Source organism: Schistocerca gregaria, unplaced genomic scaffold (genome assembly GCF_023897955.1).
Source record: "Schistocerca gregaria isolate iqSchGreg1 unplaced genomic scaffold, iqSchGreg1.2 ptg000701l, whole genome shotgun sequence".
Taxonomy (NCBI): domain Eukaryota; kingdom Metazoa; phylum Arthropoda; class Insecta; order Orthoptera; family Acrididae; genus Schistocerca; species Schistocerca gregaria.
The window spans coordinates 44,629-65,656 of NW_026062080.1; the positions used below are offsets into that span (position 1 = coordinate 44,629).

Sequence of the window (21,028 nt, forward strand, 5' to 3'; positions counted from 1 at the left end):
AGCGCGTTCGTAACCAAGCTCGTAACCAAGCTCGTAACCAAGCTCGTAACCAAGCTCGTAACCAAGCTCGTAACCAAGCTCGTAACCAAGCTCGTAACCAAGCTCGTAACCAAGCTCGTAACCAAGCTCGTAACCAAGCTCGGAACCAAGCTCGGAACCAAGCTCGTAACCAAGCTCGTAACCAAGCTCGGAACCAAGCTCGGAACCAAGCTCGGAACCAAGCTCGGAACCAAGCTCGGAACCAAGCTCGGAACCAAGCTCGGAACCAAGCTCGGAACCAAGCTCGGAACCAAGCTCGGAACCAAGCTCGGAACCAAGCTCGGAACCAAGCTCGGAACCAAGCTCGGAACCAAGTTCGGAACCAAGTTCGGAACCAAGTTCGGAACCAAGTTCGGAACCAAGTTCGGAACCAAGTTCGGAACCAAGTTCGGAACCAAGTTCGGAACCAAGTTCGGAACCAAAGGTGTAGGTGTAGGTGTAGGTGTGTGTGTGTGTGTGTGTGTGTGTGTGTGTGTGTGTGTGTGTGTGTGTGTGTGTGTGTGTGTGTGTGTGTGTGTTTTCAAGTTCTAGGCTCTTGTAGTGTTTGATGAAATAAAAGGTATGTTCGAGTGTAACTAACAACCGCTTATTTTGGCCCACTTCTACAACTTAAATTACGTGTCCTGTCCTGCGGGTTCAGCGGGGCGTTTCACATCTAACTAAACTGTAAACTTTTCTTGGAACATTTATTTTTTAAATGATGAAAGATGAATGATATTTGGTTTAAAATGTGTGTGAAATCTTATGGAACTTGGCTGTTAAGGTCATCAGTCCCTAAGCTTACACAATACTTAACCTACATTATCCTAAGGACAAACACAGACACCCATGCCCGAGGGAGGATTCGAACCTCCGCCCGGACCAGCCGCACAGTGCATGACTGCAGCGGCTGAGGCCGCTCGGCTAATCCCGCGCGGCTGATATTTGGTTTGTGTATGTCTGTGAATGACGAAAGAATCTGTGGTGCATCGCAAGTGCAACCCACAACTGCTTCCCATATAAGAAAGCTAACTACCCATAGTGAGGGGAGACACTCTTTACAAAACCTGCTTCCCTTGCATTAGTCCTCTCCAATGCGGCACTTTCTTCACCTGCACACTGCAAACTGCAAACTGCAAACCCATTTCAAATCGATTAAGTCTGAATGTCTGCACTACAATTACTCTTCGTAAATCACTTCATTGCTGCTCTCCTTACTCCTGAACTGGTAGAATTTGGACGACTTCAGATTGTTAATGCTTTCTGTATGACCACTCTAATAATAAAACTGTGTACAGTTCGGTAGAAGCCCTTATGTAGTTCCTGCTGTGTCGTGGTATCAGTTAATTCATTGATATGTTTCGAAGCGAGTAGTGAAGCACTGTGGCGATTTTACTGCAGGTGCCAGGTACAACAGGTTTTCGTAAGATATTTAGCGTTTATTAGGTATACATCCCATTTTCATCGCAGACATGTACCGGACAGAGCACAACATAACGCGTTCAGTGCGTGGACTACGCGAGGAACCTGTAAACATCACATTAATGCTGCTAATTGAAAGAAGTATTTATAGCTAACTCATATACATCAGTATTAGTCTTACAAAATTGTGATCATAGTAACGACATTTTGAAAATTATTTAGCTTGATGACAAAATCGAATCGGTATAGTTTTTACGGCAATGGCAAGGAAATCGTTACTGAAGAAGAGAAATTTGTTAACATCGAGTTTAGATTTAAGTGTCAGGAAGTCGTTTCTGAAAGTATTTGTGTGGAGTGTAGCCATGTATGGAGGTGAAACGTGAGCGATAAATAGTTTGGACAAGAGGAGAATAGAAGCTTTCGAAATATGGTGCTACAGAAGAATGCTGAAGTTTAGATGCGTAGATCACATAACTAATGATGAGGTATTGAATAGAATTGGAGAGAAGAGTTTGTGGCACAATTTGACAAGAAGAAGGGACCGGTTGGTAGGACATGTTTTGAGGCATCAAGGGATCACAAATTTAGCATTGGAGGGCAGCGTGGAGGGTAAAAATCGTAGAGGGAGACGAAGAAATGAATAGACTAAGCAGATTCAGATGGATGTAGGCTGCAGTAGGTACTGGGAGATGAAGCTTGCACAGGATAGAGCAGCATGGAGAGCTGCATCAAACCAGTCTCAGGACTGAAGAGCACAACAACAACATAGTTTTTACCCCTCAGAAACTTTTATTTTACCCTTCACGGGTTAATTACCCCCCTGGCTGGGAACCACTTAGATAGTGTGTGCTGATATATCACACTCTTTGCACCGTCGACCACGCCCTCTCCCCTAGCAACTCTAAGGGTGAACAGTCACAAATAGACCTACGGGCCACGAAAAGTATGCATTCGATAATAATATCGGTAGTTATCTCATACTTTTGTATCTCATGTCTTCTCACCCATACGATTGTGGTGATAAGGACTTATTACCCCCTACAGCGTATTTATTCCTGAACAGAAATAATGAGCGACGTATATACGAAATTTGACTTTGGATGACAATGCTACAGGCGTTCCTCGGTTATGCATGTAAGTCAACTCCGTCTTTTCTTCCCAGCTACTGGAAGTAGGCTCCATTCCAGATACACTGCTGGAAATGGAAAAAACACATTGACACCGGTGTGTCAGACCCACCATACTTGCTCCGGACACTGCGAGAGGGCTGTACAAGCAATGATCACACGCACGGCACAGCGGACACACCAGGAACCGCGGTGTTGGCCGTCGAATGGCGCTAGCTGCGCAGCATTCGTGCACCGCCGCCGTCAGTGACAGCCAGTTTGCCGTGGCATACGGAGCTCCATCGCAGTCTTTAACACTGGTAGCATGCCGCGACAGCTTGGACGTGATCCGTATGTGCAGTTGACGGACTTTGAGCGAGGGCGTATAGTGGGCATGCGGGAGGCCGGGTGGACGTACCGCCGAATTTCTCAACACGTGGGGCGTGAGGTCTCCACAGTACATCGATGTTGTCGCCAGTGGTCGGCGGAAGGTGCACGTGCCCGTCGACCTGGGACCGGACCGCAGTGACGCACGAATGCACGCCAAGACCGTAGGATCCTACGCAGTGCCGTAGGGGACCGCACCGCCACTTCCCAGCAAATTAGGGACACTGTTGCTCCTGGGGTATCGGCGAGGACCATTCGCAACCGTCTCCATGAAGCTGGGCTACGGTCCCGCACACCGTTAGGCCGTCTTCAGCTCACGCCTCAACATCGTGCAGCCCGCCTCCAGTGGTGTCGCGACAGGCGTGAATGGAGGGACGAATGGAGACGTGTCTTCAGCGATGAGAGTTGCTTCTGCCTTGGTGCCAATGATGGTCGTATGCGTGTTTGGCGCCGTGCAGGTGAGCGCCACCATCAGGACTGCATACGACCGAGGCACACAGGGCCAACACCCGGCATCATGGTGTGGGGAGCGATCTCCTACACTGGCCGTACACCTCTGGCGATCGTCGAGGGGACACTGAATAGTGCACGGTACATCCAAACCGTCATCGAACCCATCGTTCTACCATTCCTAGACCGGCAAGGGAAGTTGCTGTTCCAACAGGACAATGCACGTCCGCAGGTATCCCGTGCCACCCAACGTGCTCTAGAAGGTGTAATCAACTACCCTGGCCAGCAAGATCTCCGGATCTGTCCCCCATTGAGCATGTTTGGGACTGGATGAAGCGTCGTCTCACGCGGTCTGCACGTCCAGCACGAACGCTGGTCCAACTGAGGCGCCAGGTGGAAATGGCATGGCAAGCCGTTCCACAGGACTACATCCAGCATCTCTACGATCGTCTCCATGGGAGAATAGCAGCCTGCATTGCTGCGAAAGATGGACATACACTGTACTAGTGCCGACATTGTGCATGCTCTGTTGCCTGTGTCTATGTGCCTGTGGTTCTGTCAGTGTGATCATGTGATGTATATGACCCCAGGATTGTGTCAATAAAGCTTCCCCTTCCTGGGACAATGAATTCACGGTGTTCTTATTTCAATTTCCAGGAGTGTACTAAATTATACGAGTTTCAAATTTGGTTGAAATCGGCCCAGTAGTTTAGGAGATGTTTAACATACATATGATTTTTATACGAGTGTAATCCCAAAAATGATGTCTCTTTTTATATATAAGTACAGAGCTCTGTGTGGCAGTTGGTCACACTTATGAGGAGTGCTTCACGCGCTGTGTGTAAACATATACACGCTGCGCTGCGGCGCTCAGTCTTGGCCTGCGTTGAGAATGGAGCTCCTGTTGGATGGATGTTACCGCCCTGTGCGAACTGTGCGCAGTTATTCGGTTTTTGAACGCGAAGGGCACTGCGCCCATTTAAATCCATCGCCAATCGACCGAAGTGAGTCGTGCATGGATGTCAAAAAATGTTCTTAAGTGGTGTAGAGAGTTTCCAGCTGGTCGGACCGCAATTCACGACGAACAAAGGAGAGGGAGACCTTCAATTTCTGAGCAGACAGTGTTGAAGGTTGGGCAAAGCGTGCGCGAAGATAGGCGGATCACCCTGGACGGTTTCTGCACGTTGGCTCCTGAGGTTTCCCAAAGCACCTGGCACAGAATTTTAAGGGGAACATTGAACTACCGGAAGGTGTGCGCAAGATGGTTGCCACGCATGCTGACCGAGGACCACATGCGGCAAATGTTTGATGCTTCCCGCGCATTTCTTCACCGCCAACATGACAACTTTCTGCCCTTAGTTGTCACGGGTGACGAAACCTGCGTATACCACTTTTTTTTACACCTGAGACCAAGCAACAACCAGGCCAATGGCGGCATCATTCTTCGCCACAGCCGCGGAAATTCAAACAAACAGAGTCTGCCGGTAAAGTCGTGACAACTTTTGTGGGATCGGAAAGGGGTACTTTTGGTCGACTTCATGCCCACTGCGACCGCATTTAACGCTGACAGGTACAGTGAGACTCTGAAAAAACTCCAACAGGAAATTCAGAATCGGAGAAGAGGAACGTTGAGCAAGGCCGTACACATTCCCCGTGACAACGCTCGCACGCGCACACACACACACACACACACACACACACACACACACACACACACACACACACACACACACCTGACTTGGCGCCCAGTGACTATCACCTGTTCCCTAGGTTAAAAGAACATTTGGCCGGAAAGCGATTCAGCTACGACAACGAGGTGAAAGAGGAGGCTCACAACTTTCTGAACAGCATGGCGGCGAGCAGGTATGACATGGGCATACAAAAACTGCCACAGCGTGTACAAAAATGCACCGACAGAAATAGTGTGTCTAAAAATAGCTAAGTGTTCAGGCTGTAAACTGATGTAAACCATTGTATAAATAAACAGGTCTGTGTAGTTATAAAAAAAATAGGAGACCTTACTTTCGGGATTACCCTCGTAAATATGTAGGTACTCTCTGCGCGGCAGAGTATCAATGATCTGCTGTCAATACACCCTGTACAACACGGATGGGTAGTGGTATCTGCTCACTAGATCTTGCTTGTACTTCAACGAACTCATCTTTTCCCTGTAATGTAACACCACATGATACAGATCCAATTTACGTGCAACCAGAATATATATCGACAATGCGTCAAACCCTGTGCTGAATACCAGACTGTTTACTTAGACCAACGCACATAATCTAAACCAGCGGTCTCCAAACTACGGCCCGCGTTAGCTGGCCGGACATCCCCTGTATCCGGCCCGCCAAATAATTGAGTTGCTATCGAGTGTAGGAAAAAGGAGAGAAGGAAACATAGTAGGTGAATATGGATTGGGGCTAAGAAATGAAAGAGGAAGCCGCCTAGTAGAATTTTGCACAGAGCACAACTTAATCATGGCTAACACTTGGTTTAAGAATCATGAAAGAAGGTTGTATACGTGGAAGAACCCTGGAGATACTAAAAGGTATCAAATAGATTATATAATGGTAAGACAGAGATTTAGGAACCAGGTTTTAAGTTGTAAGACATTTCCAGGGGCAGATGTGGACTCTGACCACAATCTATTGGTTATGACCTGTAGATTAAAACTGAAGAAACTGCAAAAATGTGGGAAATTAAGGAGATGGGACCTGGATAAACTGAAAGAACCAGAGGTTGTACAGAGTTTCAGGGAGAGCATAAGGGGACAATTGACAGGAATAGGGGAAAGAAATACAGTAGAAGAAGAATGGGTAGCTCTGAGGGATGAAGTAGTGAAGGCAGCAGAGGATAAAGTAGGTACAAAGACGAGGGCTGCTAGAAATCCTTGGGTAACAGAAGAAATATTGAATTTAATTGATGAAAGGAGAAAATATAAAAATGCGGTAAATGAAGCAGGCAAAAAGGAATACAAACGTCTCAAAAATGAGATCGACAGGAAGTGCAAAATGGCTAAGCAGGGATGGCTAGAGGACAAATGTAAGGATGTAGAAGCTTATCTCACTAGGGGTAAGATAGATACTGCCTACAGGAAAATTAAAGAGACCTTTGGAGAGAAGAGAACCACGTGTATGAATATCAAGAGCTCAGATGGCAGCCCAGTTCTAAGCCAAGAAGGGAAGGCAGAAAGGTGGAAGGAGTATATAGAAGGTTTATACAAGGGCGATGTACTTGAGGACAACATTATGGAAATAGAAGAGGATGTAGATGAAGACGAAATGGGAGATACGATACTGCGTGAAGAGTTTGACAGAGCACTGAAAGACCTGAGTCGAAACAAGGCCCCCGGAGTAGACAACATTCCATTAGAATTACTGACGGCCTTGGGAGAGCCAGTCATGACAAAACTCTACCAGCTGGTGAGCAAGATGTATGAGACAGGCGAAATACCCTCAGACTTCAAGAAGAATATAATAATTCCAATCCCAAAGAAAGCAGGTGCTGACAGATGTGAAAATTACCGAACTATCAGTTTAATAAGCCACGGCTGCAAAATACTAACGCGAATTCTTTACAGACGAATGGAAAAACTGGTAGATGCAGACCTCGGGGAGGATCAGTTTGGATTCCGTCGAAATGTTGGAACACGTGAGGCAATACTGACCTTACGACTTATCTTAGAAGAAAGATTAAGAAAAGGCAAACCTACGTTTCTAGCATTTGTAGACGTAGAGAAAGCTTTTGACAATGTTGACTGGAATACTCTTTTTCAAATTCTAAAGGTGGCAGGGGTAAAATACAGGGAGCGAAAGGCTATTTATAATTTGTACAGAAATCAGATGGCAGTAATAAGAGTCGAGGGACGTGAAAGGGAAGCAGTGGTTGGGAAGGGAGTAAGACAGGCTTGTAGCCTCTCCCCGATGTTATTCAATCTGTATATTGAGCAAGCAGTAAAGGAAACAAAAGAAAAATTTGGAGTAGGTATTAAAATTCATGGAGACGAAGTAAAAACTTTGAGGTTCGCCGATGACATTCTAATTCTGTCACAGACGGCAAAGGACTTGGAAGAGCAGTTGAACGGAATGGACAGTGTCTTGAAAGGAGGATATAAGATGAACATTAACAAAAGCAAAACGAGGATAATGGAATGTAGTCAAATTAAATCGGGTGATGCTGAGGGAATTAGATTAGGAAATGAGACACTTAAAGTAGTAAAGGAGTTTTGCTATTTAGGAAGTAAAATAACTGATGATGGTCGAAGTAGAGAGGATATAAAATGTAGACTGGCAATGGCAAGGAAAGCGTTTCTGAAGAAGAGAAATTTGTTAACATCGAATATAGATTTATGTATCAGGAAGTCGTTTCTGAAAGTATTTGTTTGGAGTGTAGCCATGTATGGAAGTGAAACATGGACGATAACTAGTTTGGACAAGAAGAGAATAGAAGCTTTCGAAATGTGGTGCTACAGAAGAATACTGAAGATAAGGTGGATAGATCACGTAACTAATGAGGAGGTATTGAATAGGATTGGGGAGAAGAGAAGTTTGTGGCACAACTTGACTAGAAGAAGGGATCGGTTGGTAGGACATGTTTTGAGGCATCAAGGGATCACAAATTTAGCATTGGAGGGCAGCGTGGAGGGTAAAAATCGTAGAGGGAGACCGAGAGATGAGTACACTAAGCAGATTCAGAAGGATGTAGGTTGCAGTAGGTACTGGGAGATGAAGCAGCTTGCACAGGATAGAGTAGCATGGAGAGCTGCATCAAACCAGTCTCAAGACTGAAGACAACAACAACAACAACAACCTATACTGCCAACAGTTGAGTTTCGAGGCCTATCGCGAGCAGTACACCGCGACATTGGCTCTGCTACTCGCTACAAGACTACGTAACTAAACTTATTGTTGCGCCGCTTGAAATAATGCGTTGACATACTCCACCTCTGTTATGTCTTGCGCTAATAGTGTTGCTACCAATGATTTTGAGGTTCCGTCAACCTTGCAGGACGCTTTCGTGAAGAATGTGCAGTGACATACTTTTTTGTCGGCGAAATTCGCCAGAACAAAACACGCCAGGATTTCGGTCAGGCACGTCCTCCAATCAAAATTATGTAATTCTATAAAGATCTTAGTTCGTTTCAGACTTTTGCGATTTCATCTTTCCTTTAGCCTTACATTACGGTGATCGTGGAGTGCTAGGGTGCTTTCTTCCCACTAGGAAGATCTTGGCCCTTGTGACTTCGTGGAGGCGTCAATGTGGCCCGCGGCCTAAAAAGTTTGGAGACCCCTGATCTAAACTCTTAGTGTTTAGCACGAATAATTTAGGACTAACGTTTTTTTTTCAAGCCACTCAATTTTTCAGTGAAGTTGAATAGTATAGGACGTTAGAGAAATTGTCTGAGGTCTTCGCAATAAAATACGTAACCCCGTACATATACCTGAGGGTGCAACTCACGTGCAGTGAGATAAGATAGCTCTCTCCACTGGTGTGGTCAAGATGATAGACGTTACCTGAAACAAAACAAAAACACACTCGGTGAACAGTGACATTTTGTGGTTGGTAACGCACAAGCAGATAATAAAAGTTCATAATAGAATATCATGGGCGTTAAGTTTAGGAAAACACTATTAAGACAAAAAGAAAAACACAGCACGAAGGAATTACCCGACTGGGACGAAAACCGGTAATGTGAGGTTCATCTCCAGACAAATAAGTAATTACAATTTCACAAAAACTGGATGATTGGATGGTGTTTTTCAGGAGAAAAGGCTTCAAAAATTGACAAGCCAATAACGCGTTGCTCTACCTCTGGCCCCATGCAAGGAGTTTTACGGTTTGATATTGACTGGCTGCGCACCTGTGGTCTAGGGCTCAAAGCTGAGTTAATCGACCAACAGCGAACTTAAACGGGTGTCTTAGGACGTCCGCCCAGAGCAGATGCAACGAACGAAAGCGGAAAAAAAGGGGTAGGGTCTTTAATTCCCGGTTTCGAATTCCGCCGCTGCTTACATTTTATTGATAATCAGCATTGCCGGACGAAGTCTTCGGCATAAGAAGTCAGCCTAATTCTGCCAACGGCCTTGTCAAAGAGGGCGGAGGAGCGGAGAGAGGTTCAGGGCTCTCTCTTGTCCTAGGGGTGGGAAATTGCCCCTAAAGCGGAAGAATCAGCAATGATCAACAACATGAGGATGCAGAAGGCAATGGAAACCACTGCATTAAAGACACGTAACGTGTATCCACAGGACATGTGGCCTGTAGTTGAAGAAGTGTCACGATGATCTCTCCATTGGCAAAAGATTTCGGAATAGTCCCCCATTCGGATCCCCGGGAGGGGACTGCCAAGGGGGAGGTTACTATGAGAAAAAGATTGAATAATTAACGGATTGATAACGTTCTACGGCTAGGGCGTGGAATATCAGAAGATAGAACGTGGTAGGGAAACTAGAAAATCTGAAAAGGGAAATGCAAAGGCTCAATCTGGATATAGTAAGGGTTAGTTCTGCAGTAAGCTGCAATCCATCTAAAATTGCAGGAGTTGCAGATACATTTGTTATCGATCCTACCCCACCGTTTTGTTTAATCTGTCTCGTCACGGCCGTTGAAGTGCTAAGTATACAAATGCTTCCACGACTTGGTAGGCCTGGATCATTACATCCCAGCTCAAGGTGTTAGGTTCGGCGGTGTATAGTGAGTGTAAGGGAGGGTCTTTGAATTGATCCATACGATATTCCTGAAGTGGTAGTGGCACGTAAGAAGTGTTGTACGTAAATGACACTATGGTACAGTAAACCTGTATCTCTGTCGACTACGGTAGAGCGACGAAATATGTTTACACAGGAATAGCCGGATTCCCGCCACTTTGGCTAGGCGTTTTAACTCGTTTCTTGGATCCTTTTCAACGTCAACATTAACGAGCGCTATATCACCGACCCTGTCCTTTGCATAACTTACTAATATCACTATCCCATTAACAAATATTTGCTTCAAATTCTCTGTTGACAGACGAGTTAATAAGAACCTTGCAACAAAATTATATTTTCAATTAGTACCACAATTTTGTAAGACTATCATTACATAAGTTTTCAATAATTACTTCTCTCAATTAGCAGCATTAATGCTATGGAGGCTACAAGTTCCTCACATATTTCACCCTCTACACACTTAAGTTGTGCTTTGTTCCGTAGACCGCTGATGCTAAACGTGAGACAAACACGTAGAAATGCTAAATATCTCAACAAAGTCAACAAAATATCTTAACCCAGCTGTAGGTAGTACCTGCAGTGTCCAGAAATTGCTTTGTCACTCGCTTCGAAACATATAAAATGAATTAATGGACGCCACGACGGTAGTAACAACGTACGAGCTACTATAGTACTGAAATAATAATAATAATAATAATAATAATAATAATAATAATAATAATAATAATAATAATAATATTATTTCTTATCTCAGACGTTATGTCTGGTCAGAAGTAGAATGTGACGCGGACCTTGATCAAGCGTGACTTCCTTTTAACTGTACGGTATATGTTATATTGCATTTAGGAACTTTCGGGTAATTGAACATGTATCAATAATTACGGATTTCTGTAGTTGTATATATAAGTTTGGATGTAGCTGTACTGCGTTGATGTACTGGTGGATATTGTGTGGTACGACTCCTGGCAGTTGATAGTATAATTGGTATAATGTCAACTTTATCCTGATGCCACACGTCCTTGACTTCCTCAGCCTGTTGGATGTATTTTTCAATTTTTTGTCCTGTTTTCTTCTGTACATTTGTCGTATTGGGTATGGATATTTCGATTAGTTCTGTTAATTTCTTCTTTTTATTGGTGAGTATGATGCCAGGTTTGTTATGTGGTGTTGTTTTATCTGTTACAATGGTTCTGTTCCAGTGTAATTTGTATTCATCATTGTCCAGTACATTTTGTGGTGCATACTTGTATGCGGGAACGTGTTTTATTAGTTTATGTTGTATGGCAAGCTGTTGATGTATTATTTTTGCTACGTTGTCATGTGTTCTGGGGCATTCTGTATTTGCTAGTATTGTACATCCCCTTGCGATGTGATCTGTTTCTATTTGTTGTTTGCAAAGTCTGCATTTATCTACAGTGGTATTATTATTATTATTATTATTATTATTATTATTAGTTCTTAGACATCTGACAGCCTGAAGTAGTCCAATGTCTGGCAGTTCACGAGTAAGGACTGCACCATTCATGTGATTTATGAACAGTAAGTATAGCCCACATATCTGAACTTATTTGATTTTAAATGGCGTTGCAGTGTGCAGGTCAAGAAAATGCCGCAATGGAGAGGAGTAATCCAGGGGAAGCATGTTTTGTAAAGGGTGTACGCCCTCACTGTGGATAGTTAGCTTTCTTATCTGAGAAGGAGTTGTGGGTAGCACTTGCGATGCACAGCGAATTCCTTTGTCACACAAACTAATCATATTAATCTTGCATCACTCGAAAGACCGCCCCTGGCAGCTGAGTGGTCAGCGCGACAGAATGTCATACGTAACGGTCCGGGTTCGATTCCCGGCTGGGTCGGAGATTTTCTCCGTTCACGGACTGGGTGTTGTGTTGTCCTAATAATAATAATAATAATAATAATAATAATATCCCCATCGACGAGCAAGTCGCCGAAGTGGCGTCAAATCGAAAGACTTGCACCCGGCGAATGGTCTACCCGACTGGACACATTTCCGTATCACTTTAAAAGTGAAAGTGCTCCAAGGAAAGTCTTTCCTTCTACAGTTTATTTGGTGCTGAAGTTGGTGATAGTGTGGACAAGGGGGGGGGGGGGAGATGGGAGGGTGGGAGGGACGGGAAGAGGGAGGGGTTCCTAGCTAATGTCTGTCTGCACTCATGGATAAAGGTCCAAGAAAGGTCGGGAACCACTAATTTAAAGTGTTAGAAGTGGGGCCCATGAGGATCGTTACAGACTGGACTGAAGACGGCTTGCGTGTATACCGTTGTGTCCTAAGCCTCAGACGGAAAATATAACACTGCCTGTTTGTGCCCCACAGAGTACTTGCTTTTACCACAAGGTACGGGGTATAACGGTATACTGCACAGGGCGGAGTTGTATTAAACATAAGAGAACCTGGTAGTGCTTCGCAATTGCTAGATATGTATAGGAACTGCGCATATATCCTACATTCCTTGTTCTCTGCCCATCTTTTCATCCCCCCCCTCCCTCCTCCTTTCTTCATACATCTTCCACTGGGCGCATAACCACCTCACCCATCTCTCCATCCATCTGCTCAACCCACTCTGTATGTCCATTTGCGTCTGAATGTTCGATAGAAAATCGTGTAAAATTTTTCAGTAAATCGGTGAAGGACTTTTCAACATTTTCCACTTTGTGTTTGTGTGTGTGTGTGTGTGTGTGTGTGTGTGTGTGTGTGTGTGTTTGTGTGTGTGTGTGTTTGTGTGTGTGTGTGTTTGTGTGTGTGTGTGTGTTTGTGTGTGTGTGTGTGTTTGTGTGTGTGTGTGTTTGTGTGTGTGTGTGTTTGTGTGTGTGTGTGTTTGTGTGTGTGTGTGTTTGTGTGTGTGTGTGTTTGTGTGTGTGTGTGTTTGTGTGTGTGTGTGTGTGTTTCCGTAACAGCGTGCAAAAGTGTAACAGTACATAGAGAATTCTCCACTGATAAATCTGAGATACAGGATCTGTGTTAGGAGAAACCAGCTTAAGGGGAAATGAAAAACTAGTCTACGACTTTATCTAGCATTACTGCTTTCATGTCTTGTTGACAACTAACACGCGTACACATTTACACGTAATGTGCTCTTTATTTACATGTACTTTATTTCCTGCAAGGAAAGAGAGGACGAGCCTGATTACTATGAAGTCACGGTACAAGTTTTGTTTGCTTTACTTGTCCATAATGTGCTTCTGTTGTATTGTGTTTACATTGCCCCATGGCAGAACGTGCTATGAATCAACAACAGACCGATTCATTACACATTGCTGTTCAGCGATCTACAGTACAATACGATGGAACAGTACCGGTATAGTATTTCCTGGTCTATGGTTTGGAAGGGGAGGTCCTATTCCATGGCCTGCGAAGTCACCTGAACTGAATCCCCTCAATTATTTGCAATGGGGATATCTAAAGTCACTGGTGTACGAGACCCCACTGGATATGAAGATGGATTAATTGCCAGCATTTTAGCGGTCTGTAATGTGATTAGAAACACACCAGGGATATTTGCCAGGTGAGTCAGAAACTTGCACGGCAATCTCGTGTTTTCATTGAGGTTAATGGCCGTCAGTTTCAGGACATTTTGTAAGACACAGTACAAATGGTACGTTTATTGTGTCAATGATGGTATTTCCAGTAAACTGTACGTAATGTAAATGAAAGTACACAGTAACGTGATTTCATTGCTATCATCTCCTTAAGCTGGCTTCTGCGACCCCAGGTTCCCCACCTCAAATTGTTCAGTGGAGCATTCTCTATGTCCTGTTAGATTTTTGCTCGCTCTTACTGAAACATCCTATGTATTTATAATGTGATGTATGAGTGTCAAACTGAATGCAAACTTGTTTTGGTATGAAAAAGTACCATTACGGGAAAAAGGGAAATTGCTCGAGCCATGCTGAAGTGATGCTCTTTCACAATTCATTATAATTTCCGACTTTTCCGGTGGATTTCCCAAAAATTCTCCTTTCATACAAACCTTACTCTGACAACTACGAGCACAACAAAAAACTAAACAAAAAATTAATCAAATGTGTGAAGCCATCCTCAGCTGATCTTTCATGTTTGCGACAACTTTTGTTTATATAGCTACAAAATTCAAACCACCTAAAATCTCTCATATTTCATTTATACTGTTAATGCCTCATCTTTCACTGAAAAATTCGTAGTCCCAGCACTGATTGGTTGGTTTTTCTTTTTCCTTTTTTTATTTATTTATTAATTTATTTTTTTAGGTGGGGGGGGGGGGGGGAGGGAGGCACAAAACGAGGTCTTCAATCCTATTCGGCTAGGCTAGAATCGGGAAGGAAGTCGACCGTGGCGTTTCAAAGGAACCATCCCCTCATTTGCCTGAAGCGATTTAGGGATATCAGGGAAAACTGAAATGATGGTGGCCAGACGCGGGTTTGAACCGTCGTCCTCCCGAATGCGAGTCCAGTGCGCTTGCAGCCGCGCCGTTCCTTACGTCCCTTTACGACGAACCTGCACCTACCTGTGAACATCTGTCTCAGCAGATCATCAGTAGGGAAGCCGAGTGAAACCTACTGTACTTCGACGTGAACCTGGCTGCAATCAAAGTCACTCATCTACATTTCGGGAGAAACACGAAATGAAAGGTTGGAAATTTTGTCCTCAATTAATATATTCTGAAACTTCGGTGAACAAGCATCACTGCCAAGCCCGTGCTAGTGTTAACACAGTCACTCACAATCCCTTTCACTCGCGTTAGCAAGTTCATGGTGTTGCATTTCCCCGAAAACGTAATAGCCTCAAAATACTGATTGTTTCTGATTGGGAATGCCCGCCAAACATTAAGTCTGTCGGTACCAAATGCAGTCACAGTTTCTAGCCACCGACCTGCTCAATACGCCACGCGGCATATACGACATTCCTCGTCACAAAATTCACTTCCGAATTCCGAAATTTCTACACGCACATAGGAATAATTATGCCGTCACTTTCCAACACTTCTGATGGATGAAACACTGATAGATCTGGCAACTTATTTCCATCGGAACTACTGCTACTACACACGTCCGATGTCTTTCATGGCTGGGCTTCGACTCCTTTCTAGAGTACTCTAAAGTCTTCTCTACCAACAGAGAAAAGCGCGCGAAGAATATTGCTTTATCATTGGTCAGTTTACTCAACAGCCAGTAGCAAAAACAACATTCTCCAGCGCTTTTCATCAATAACCAATAATAGTAAACCTAACGACTGCACCTTTGACCGACGTAATTATCTAATATGCTGAAGTTTTGTTTATGCATAAAATTATTTACCTTTGTTATTTATACCTGAATTAACTTTCCCTTTACCACAACCTTACTTTACAAATCTTGTCTACAAAAATCCCCTTTGTTCAAATCCATACTTCTTCGAAATGATCCCACACTAAATCCTACTACATAACTCGAACAATTATCTTCGTATTAACCTTAAATCACACTCACGCATCATTCATACTGCTGCAACACACAACGTTTTCCATACATAAAAACACAACACTTTATGAACAACATTGTATTACTTTAGTGCACTCTAGTGGTCACAATCTAAACTAAAATCGCAGTCCCCTACCCAATACTGTCCTCTATCAGCTGATACACAAACTACGTGCGCGTCCATCCTCGCGTCACCATCTGTCACTCTCCAGCTCTGAGACACATCTCCCACTTAACCGCCTCCAAGACAGGATAGTTATATCGCGCTACGCCTCATGCTGCCCACTGCTCCACCTCGGTCGGCCCCAGCAATGACAAATGTTACCCCGTTTTCTCCTGAGCTGCCCGGTTACACCCGCAAACTTCCCCTGGAAAGGAACCCACGGACGTATGCAGCCCGCCCTCATTAGGACGCACGTGTTGCTGTTGTCATTCCGAACGACACGAGACGCCCCACGGTCCCTGTCCGTTACGACAGACACCCCCGTCAGCAATCTCCCGTTCATCAAGTGCCCTCTATCGCAGGCAGCCGCGTGTCGGTAAACCAGCGCGCCGCAGACGCGCCACTTTCGCAACCAGACCGGCGCGCCTGTTTTCGCAGCGAGAGTCACGTCGCTATCGCCGCCCTGAAGATGAACCCGCTGACACAACCGAAACGCCAGCTCACTTGTCGACCGACGCGCCGGTACTGGAATTTCCGAACGTACACAGCACCGATTTATCCGTATCTCTGAGTCACGCAAGACGAACCGTAACAGCTGTCGGGAGAGAGAGAACGAAAAATCTGTACACATTCTATCAGCAGTGACACGGTTCGCCTACCAGGCTTCTCGGCAGCTGCAGGCTCTTCGCGGGAATGATAAGGACGAAATCTCGCTAAACTGCATGCAGAATACGAGGCGAACGTGACTGCGCCACACACAATTATTTGGCAGCAATAGAGGCTCTTTTCAGAGAAGGCACTGATGTGAATGGGGAAACTTGATAATCAAATACGTCTCCATGCATTTTTTTTCCACTACGCTGATGTAAATTTCTGATTGACAGCCACGAGACCACGGTACCCATTAAGCCCAGTTCAGACTGGAGCACCCACAAACTAACGTGCGAACACCGAACAAGAACTCCCTCTGTCGTGAACAGTACGCGAACGCCAGCGACCTGCAACCACTCTTGTTCGGTTCGCATCCACTTGGGCTGGCATATGCTTCGATCTTTTAGAGAAACTTCTATGGAAGTTTGCGTTCTCTCCACTTCGGCGCCAGGGGTACAGAAAACATTCGTCTGCTATCTTGTGTACTTGTCCGCCTGATGTCGTTCTTTCGGACATGTCTGACAGAACAGATTCCGCCTCCGTAAATGCAGAGTGATTTTTTCGACGAAGTCTAGAGAGTGATCGATGAGAGGATGCGGAACGAAAAAGGTCTGATAAACTCGTGACCGGAAACGCATGGTTTCCACGGTAGAGGCCATTTATCCAGTCACACATTGTTGGAGAGGCGATGGTCAAATACGAGCACTTCAGTGCAGTTACAGTAGGTCTGTGTGTTGGACATTATTTGCATGTGCCTCGACGTATGCGTGTGCGCGCCGTAGCATGTTCTGTCTCTCATTCACATCGCCCAGGCAGCATCGGAACACAGAAAGGCAGCGTGAATACGCTTTTCGAGTGTCTCCACATCTGTAATGGGCTGTACATACACGATACTTTCGAGATGGCCCCATTGCCAGGTATCGCACGGGCTGAGATCCGCTGAACGAGCAGGCCACGCAACTGGACCTCCTCCAGTGAAGACACAATTGAGACGCGTCTCGACATCAGTGGCGAAGTGGGCTGGAGCACCATCGTGTAGCAGCCACATAACCCTTCGATACACACCAATGGCGCTGCTTCCGGCAGAGGAGCCAAAGTCACCCGCAAGCAACGCCGATACTTCCATCCTGTTAGGCGACGTGGAGGGAAGACTGGCCCCAAATTACGGCCGCCAATTATCCCGGCCCACACTTTCTGGCTGCACCGATGCTGATGATTCGCTGTCACCGTACCGTGATGTTTCTGCATTCTATCCCACAGATGACTTATGAAAGCTGAAAATACCGGCCTCATCTGTGAATAGGATGCATGACAAATTCCAGAATCGTGGTTGCCTGGAGAAGAAACCAGTGACAAAACTGCACCCGATGTGCAAAGTCAATCGCTAGCAAGCCGTGCACACACATTAAGGGACAAGGGTAGTAACAACTTGATGAGAATTTTCCGCACGGTCGCCTGGCTTCCCCTGTACTGGCTGGTACTGACACAGCGGTCGCCTTCCACAGTGTTAATCACATTTTCCCCCAAGTCTGGTGTCCCAACAATTCGGTACGTCCTTCACGATTTCCTGCTTCCTGAAACGACCCTGTCTCACACAAATGGAGAAACACTATTGTAAACATTGAGTGCCGTGGTCGTTGTCGGCGGGGATAGGCCTCTTGATACAACCTTGCTGCCCGCCGCCAGTTTCCATTTGCCTTCCGTAAGTAAACACCGTGTTGACATGTTCTCCATTTAAATACAGAACCAGTGTGTAAAACGCTGTATCACATCCACTATAAGGTGAGTCAGCAAGAGAAGTGAATGTGATGTAACGTTACCAATGACTATAGCGGAAGGGGGGCTAGGCCAGTACCGGCCTCTAGGAGGAAATCATGCATAGTGTAACTGTGGCTGCATGGTACAGCGCGTACTACACTGCAAAAAAATGGTTGAAATAGCTCTGAGCACTACGGGACTTAACATCTTTGGTTATCAGTCCCCTGGAACTTAGAACTACTTAAACCTAACTAACCTAAGGACATCACACACATCCATGCCCGAGGCAGGATTCGAACCTGCGACCGTAGCGGTCGCGCGGCTCCAGTCTATAGCGCCTAGAACCGCTCGGCCACTACGGCCGGCGATTTTTTGTAGTATTCATTATCGACGAAAGCAGCGAACGGTAAACAAAGTTTCCTTTTATTTTCCTACTTAATTTCACATTTAATTCTATGTTCTTGATTCTGTTCCCAATTTTTGTTCGATTTCTACAATTTATTACAGAAAATTGTATGAATAAAAAACTAAATATCTTATTTGTGAAACCGCTCATAGTGATCGGTTTTAACAGTCGAGTTAAACTGGCAAGGAAAAATAACGATGTAACAAAATACCGGTTGTTAATAGCGATAACTCCCATCTTAACACTATGTGTGAGGAATGTGTGCTGAAAGATCGGCCTTTTTCGTTACACTCTGTATAACAATGTTTGTTTCCAAAGTTCCCAGTACACGCTGTTTCAAAAAGAAAATACGTATTACAAAGTCGCTCCTCGGCTCGGCTATTGGAGAAACGAATACTTTCCATTAATAGCTGCTAGATGACAGTTGTCTTCTGTTTTGCTTGGTAACCGTCATATATTTAAAACGGCTACTCGGCAACAGGAATCATTTTGTGTTCTCGAGTTTGCGAAGTGCAATTCCGTGATTACAGGTGTCTTAGGTTGAGATACCAAATTGTCCCTCCGAATGGATGGAACATTCGCAAATGGTATGGACAGTTTCTAGATACAGGGTGTGTATGTAAAGGGAAGAATCCTGGCTGCCCTCGTGTTCCTGAAGAAACTGCAGCACGAGTCCAAACTGCTTTCCAACATAGTCCTTCAAAATCAATCCATCGTCCCAGTTGGGAGTGACATCTGCGTACAACAACAATTTGGCGTGTTTTGAGACGTCTGTTGGTTATAAAGCCGTACAAGGTACAGCTGTTAGAAGCTCTGCGTCCTGATGACAAACGCAAACGTGTGGCATTTAGTAACGAACTTCTTGATGCTATTGACAATGGTAACACTTTCACAGAATGCATCGTGTTCAGTGATGAAGCGGCTTTCCGTGTTAGTGGTCAGGTAAACAAACACAATGTTCGAATTTGGGGCCTACAGAACCCACATGCAGCCACTGAACGTCTACGAGATTCGCCCACAGTCTATGTGTTTTGTGCGATATCCCGATCATCTGTTTGCAGCCCGTTCTTCTTAGGCGGAAGCAAGTTGAACGGTCAGCAGTATCTAGCTATGTTACAAAGCTGGTTGTTTGTGAGGCTGCACGAAGACAACATTTTTGAAGACGGGACACCCCCTAACTGGAGTCGCCAAGTGCGTGAATATCTGAATGGAACTCTGCCGAACCGTTGGATTGGTCGCCAAGGAGCTGGCGACTTAGCTTGTCTCAGCAGGGCTCCACGGTCACCGCATTTGACACCCACTGACTTCTTCCTGTGTGGTTTCGTTAAAGACAACGTTTATGTATCACCGCTCCCATAGAAACCGGAAGAGTTGAAGAACCGGATGTGTACTGCCGTAACATCAGTGCCGAAGGGCATGGCTGCCCGCGTATGGGAGGAATTTCAGTATCGATTTGATACTGTTCGTGTCGCTGATGGAGGACATATTTAACATCTGTAACCTGACCTTGAGAGGTTCGTAAATGTGTGTGTCAAGTTTCATATTCACGTGTCTTAAAGTTGAATAAATATATGCATTCGAAATAAGTATATTCTTTTTGGAACACCCTGTATGGCATCCGCCAACGTGCGTATAGCGCATAAAGACCGTGAAGGTGAAAATTAGATTCTCTGTATCACACGGGAGCTTGTCAGCTACCGTTCCTATTGTGCACGATCTACGAGCGGATCAGGAAAAGCGGGAAGCGGCAGTGGTCAACGAAGTATCCCCGGCCACACACCTCATAGGTAAGTCAGTTTTAAATATAGTGCAAAATTTGTACCGAGCGGACATACTGACAAGACAGCAACCTAATAACAACACTGTAAAGAAAGAGACAATCCTCGCAGGAGGTACACTGCAACTGCAGGTTCACAGGTGAACGGAGCAGGGGGCGTTATGTCAACAGCCGACTGCCGCGTGCTGTGAGAAGCAGTTCGCCGGGCGTGACGGAGGTACCGCTGCCTCTTGCCTCTCTCTTCCTATTGTTCTCTTTTGTCTCCACGCAGACCGCACACTCCGTTCTTTGTAGCGAAACACGCACAGTGCAGAAATAGGACTGTCGATATTTCTAAAATTTCGGGACTGCAGTTTATCGACATGTAACAAATCAATGTCGGGCACCGATATACAAAAATGAGAGTCGATATATAGTATAGTCGATATTTTTGACAATATTGGGAATCCCACATAATGATGTATAGGAAATAAGGGGGGGCGGGGGGAGAGAGAGAGGCTTGTAGCCTCTCCCCGATGTTATTGAATCTGTATATTGAGCGAGCAGTAAAGGAAACTAAAGAAAAATTCGGAGTAGGTATTAAAACCCACGGAGAAGAAATAAAAACTTTGAGGTTCGCCGATGACATTGTCATTCTGTCAGAGACAGCAAGGGACTTGGAAGAGCAGTTGAATGGAATGGACAGTGTCTTGAGAGGAGGATATAAGATGAACATCAACAAAAGCTAAA

The 21,028-nt window shown here is 45.1% G+C and overlaps 1 protein-coding gene across 1 annotated transcript; it reads right to left on the bottom strand.

Annotated features, from left to right (window-relative positions):
- LOC126320083 (keratin-associated protein 6-2-like) lies at window positions 1–8,899 on the bottom strand (the record flags this gene model as incomplete). The annotated part of the gene is made up of 2 exons (XM_049993752.1): window positions 1–342; window positions 8,844–8,899. Coding segments are annotated over 2 exons (398 nt in total), but the record flags the coding sequence as incomplete, so codon positions are not given.
- Window positions 8,900–21,028: the final 12,129 nt, after the last annotated feature.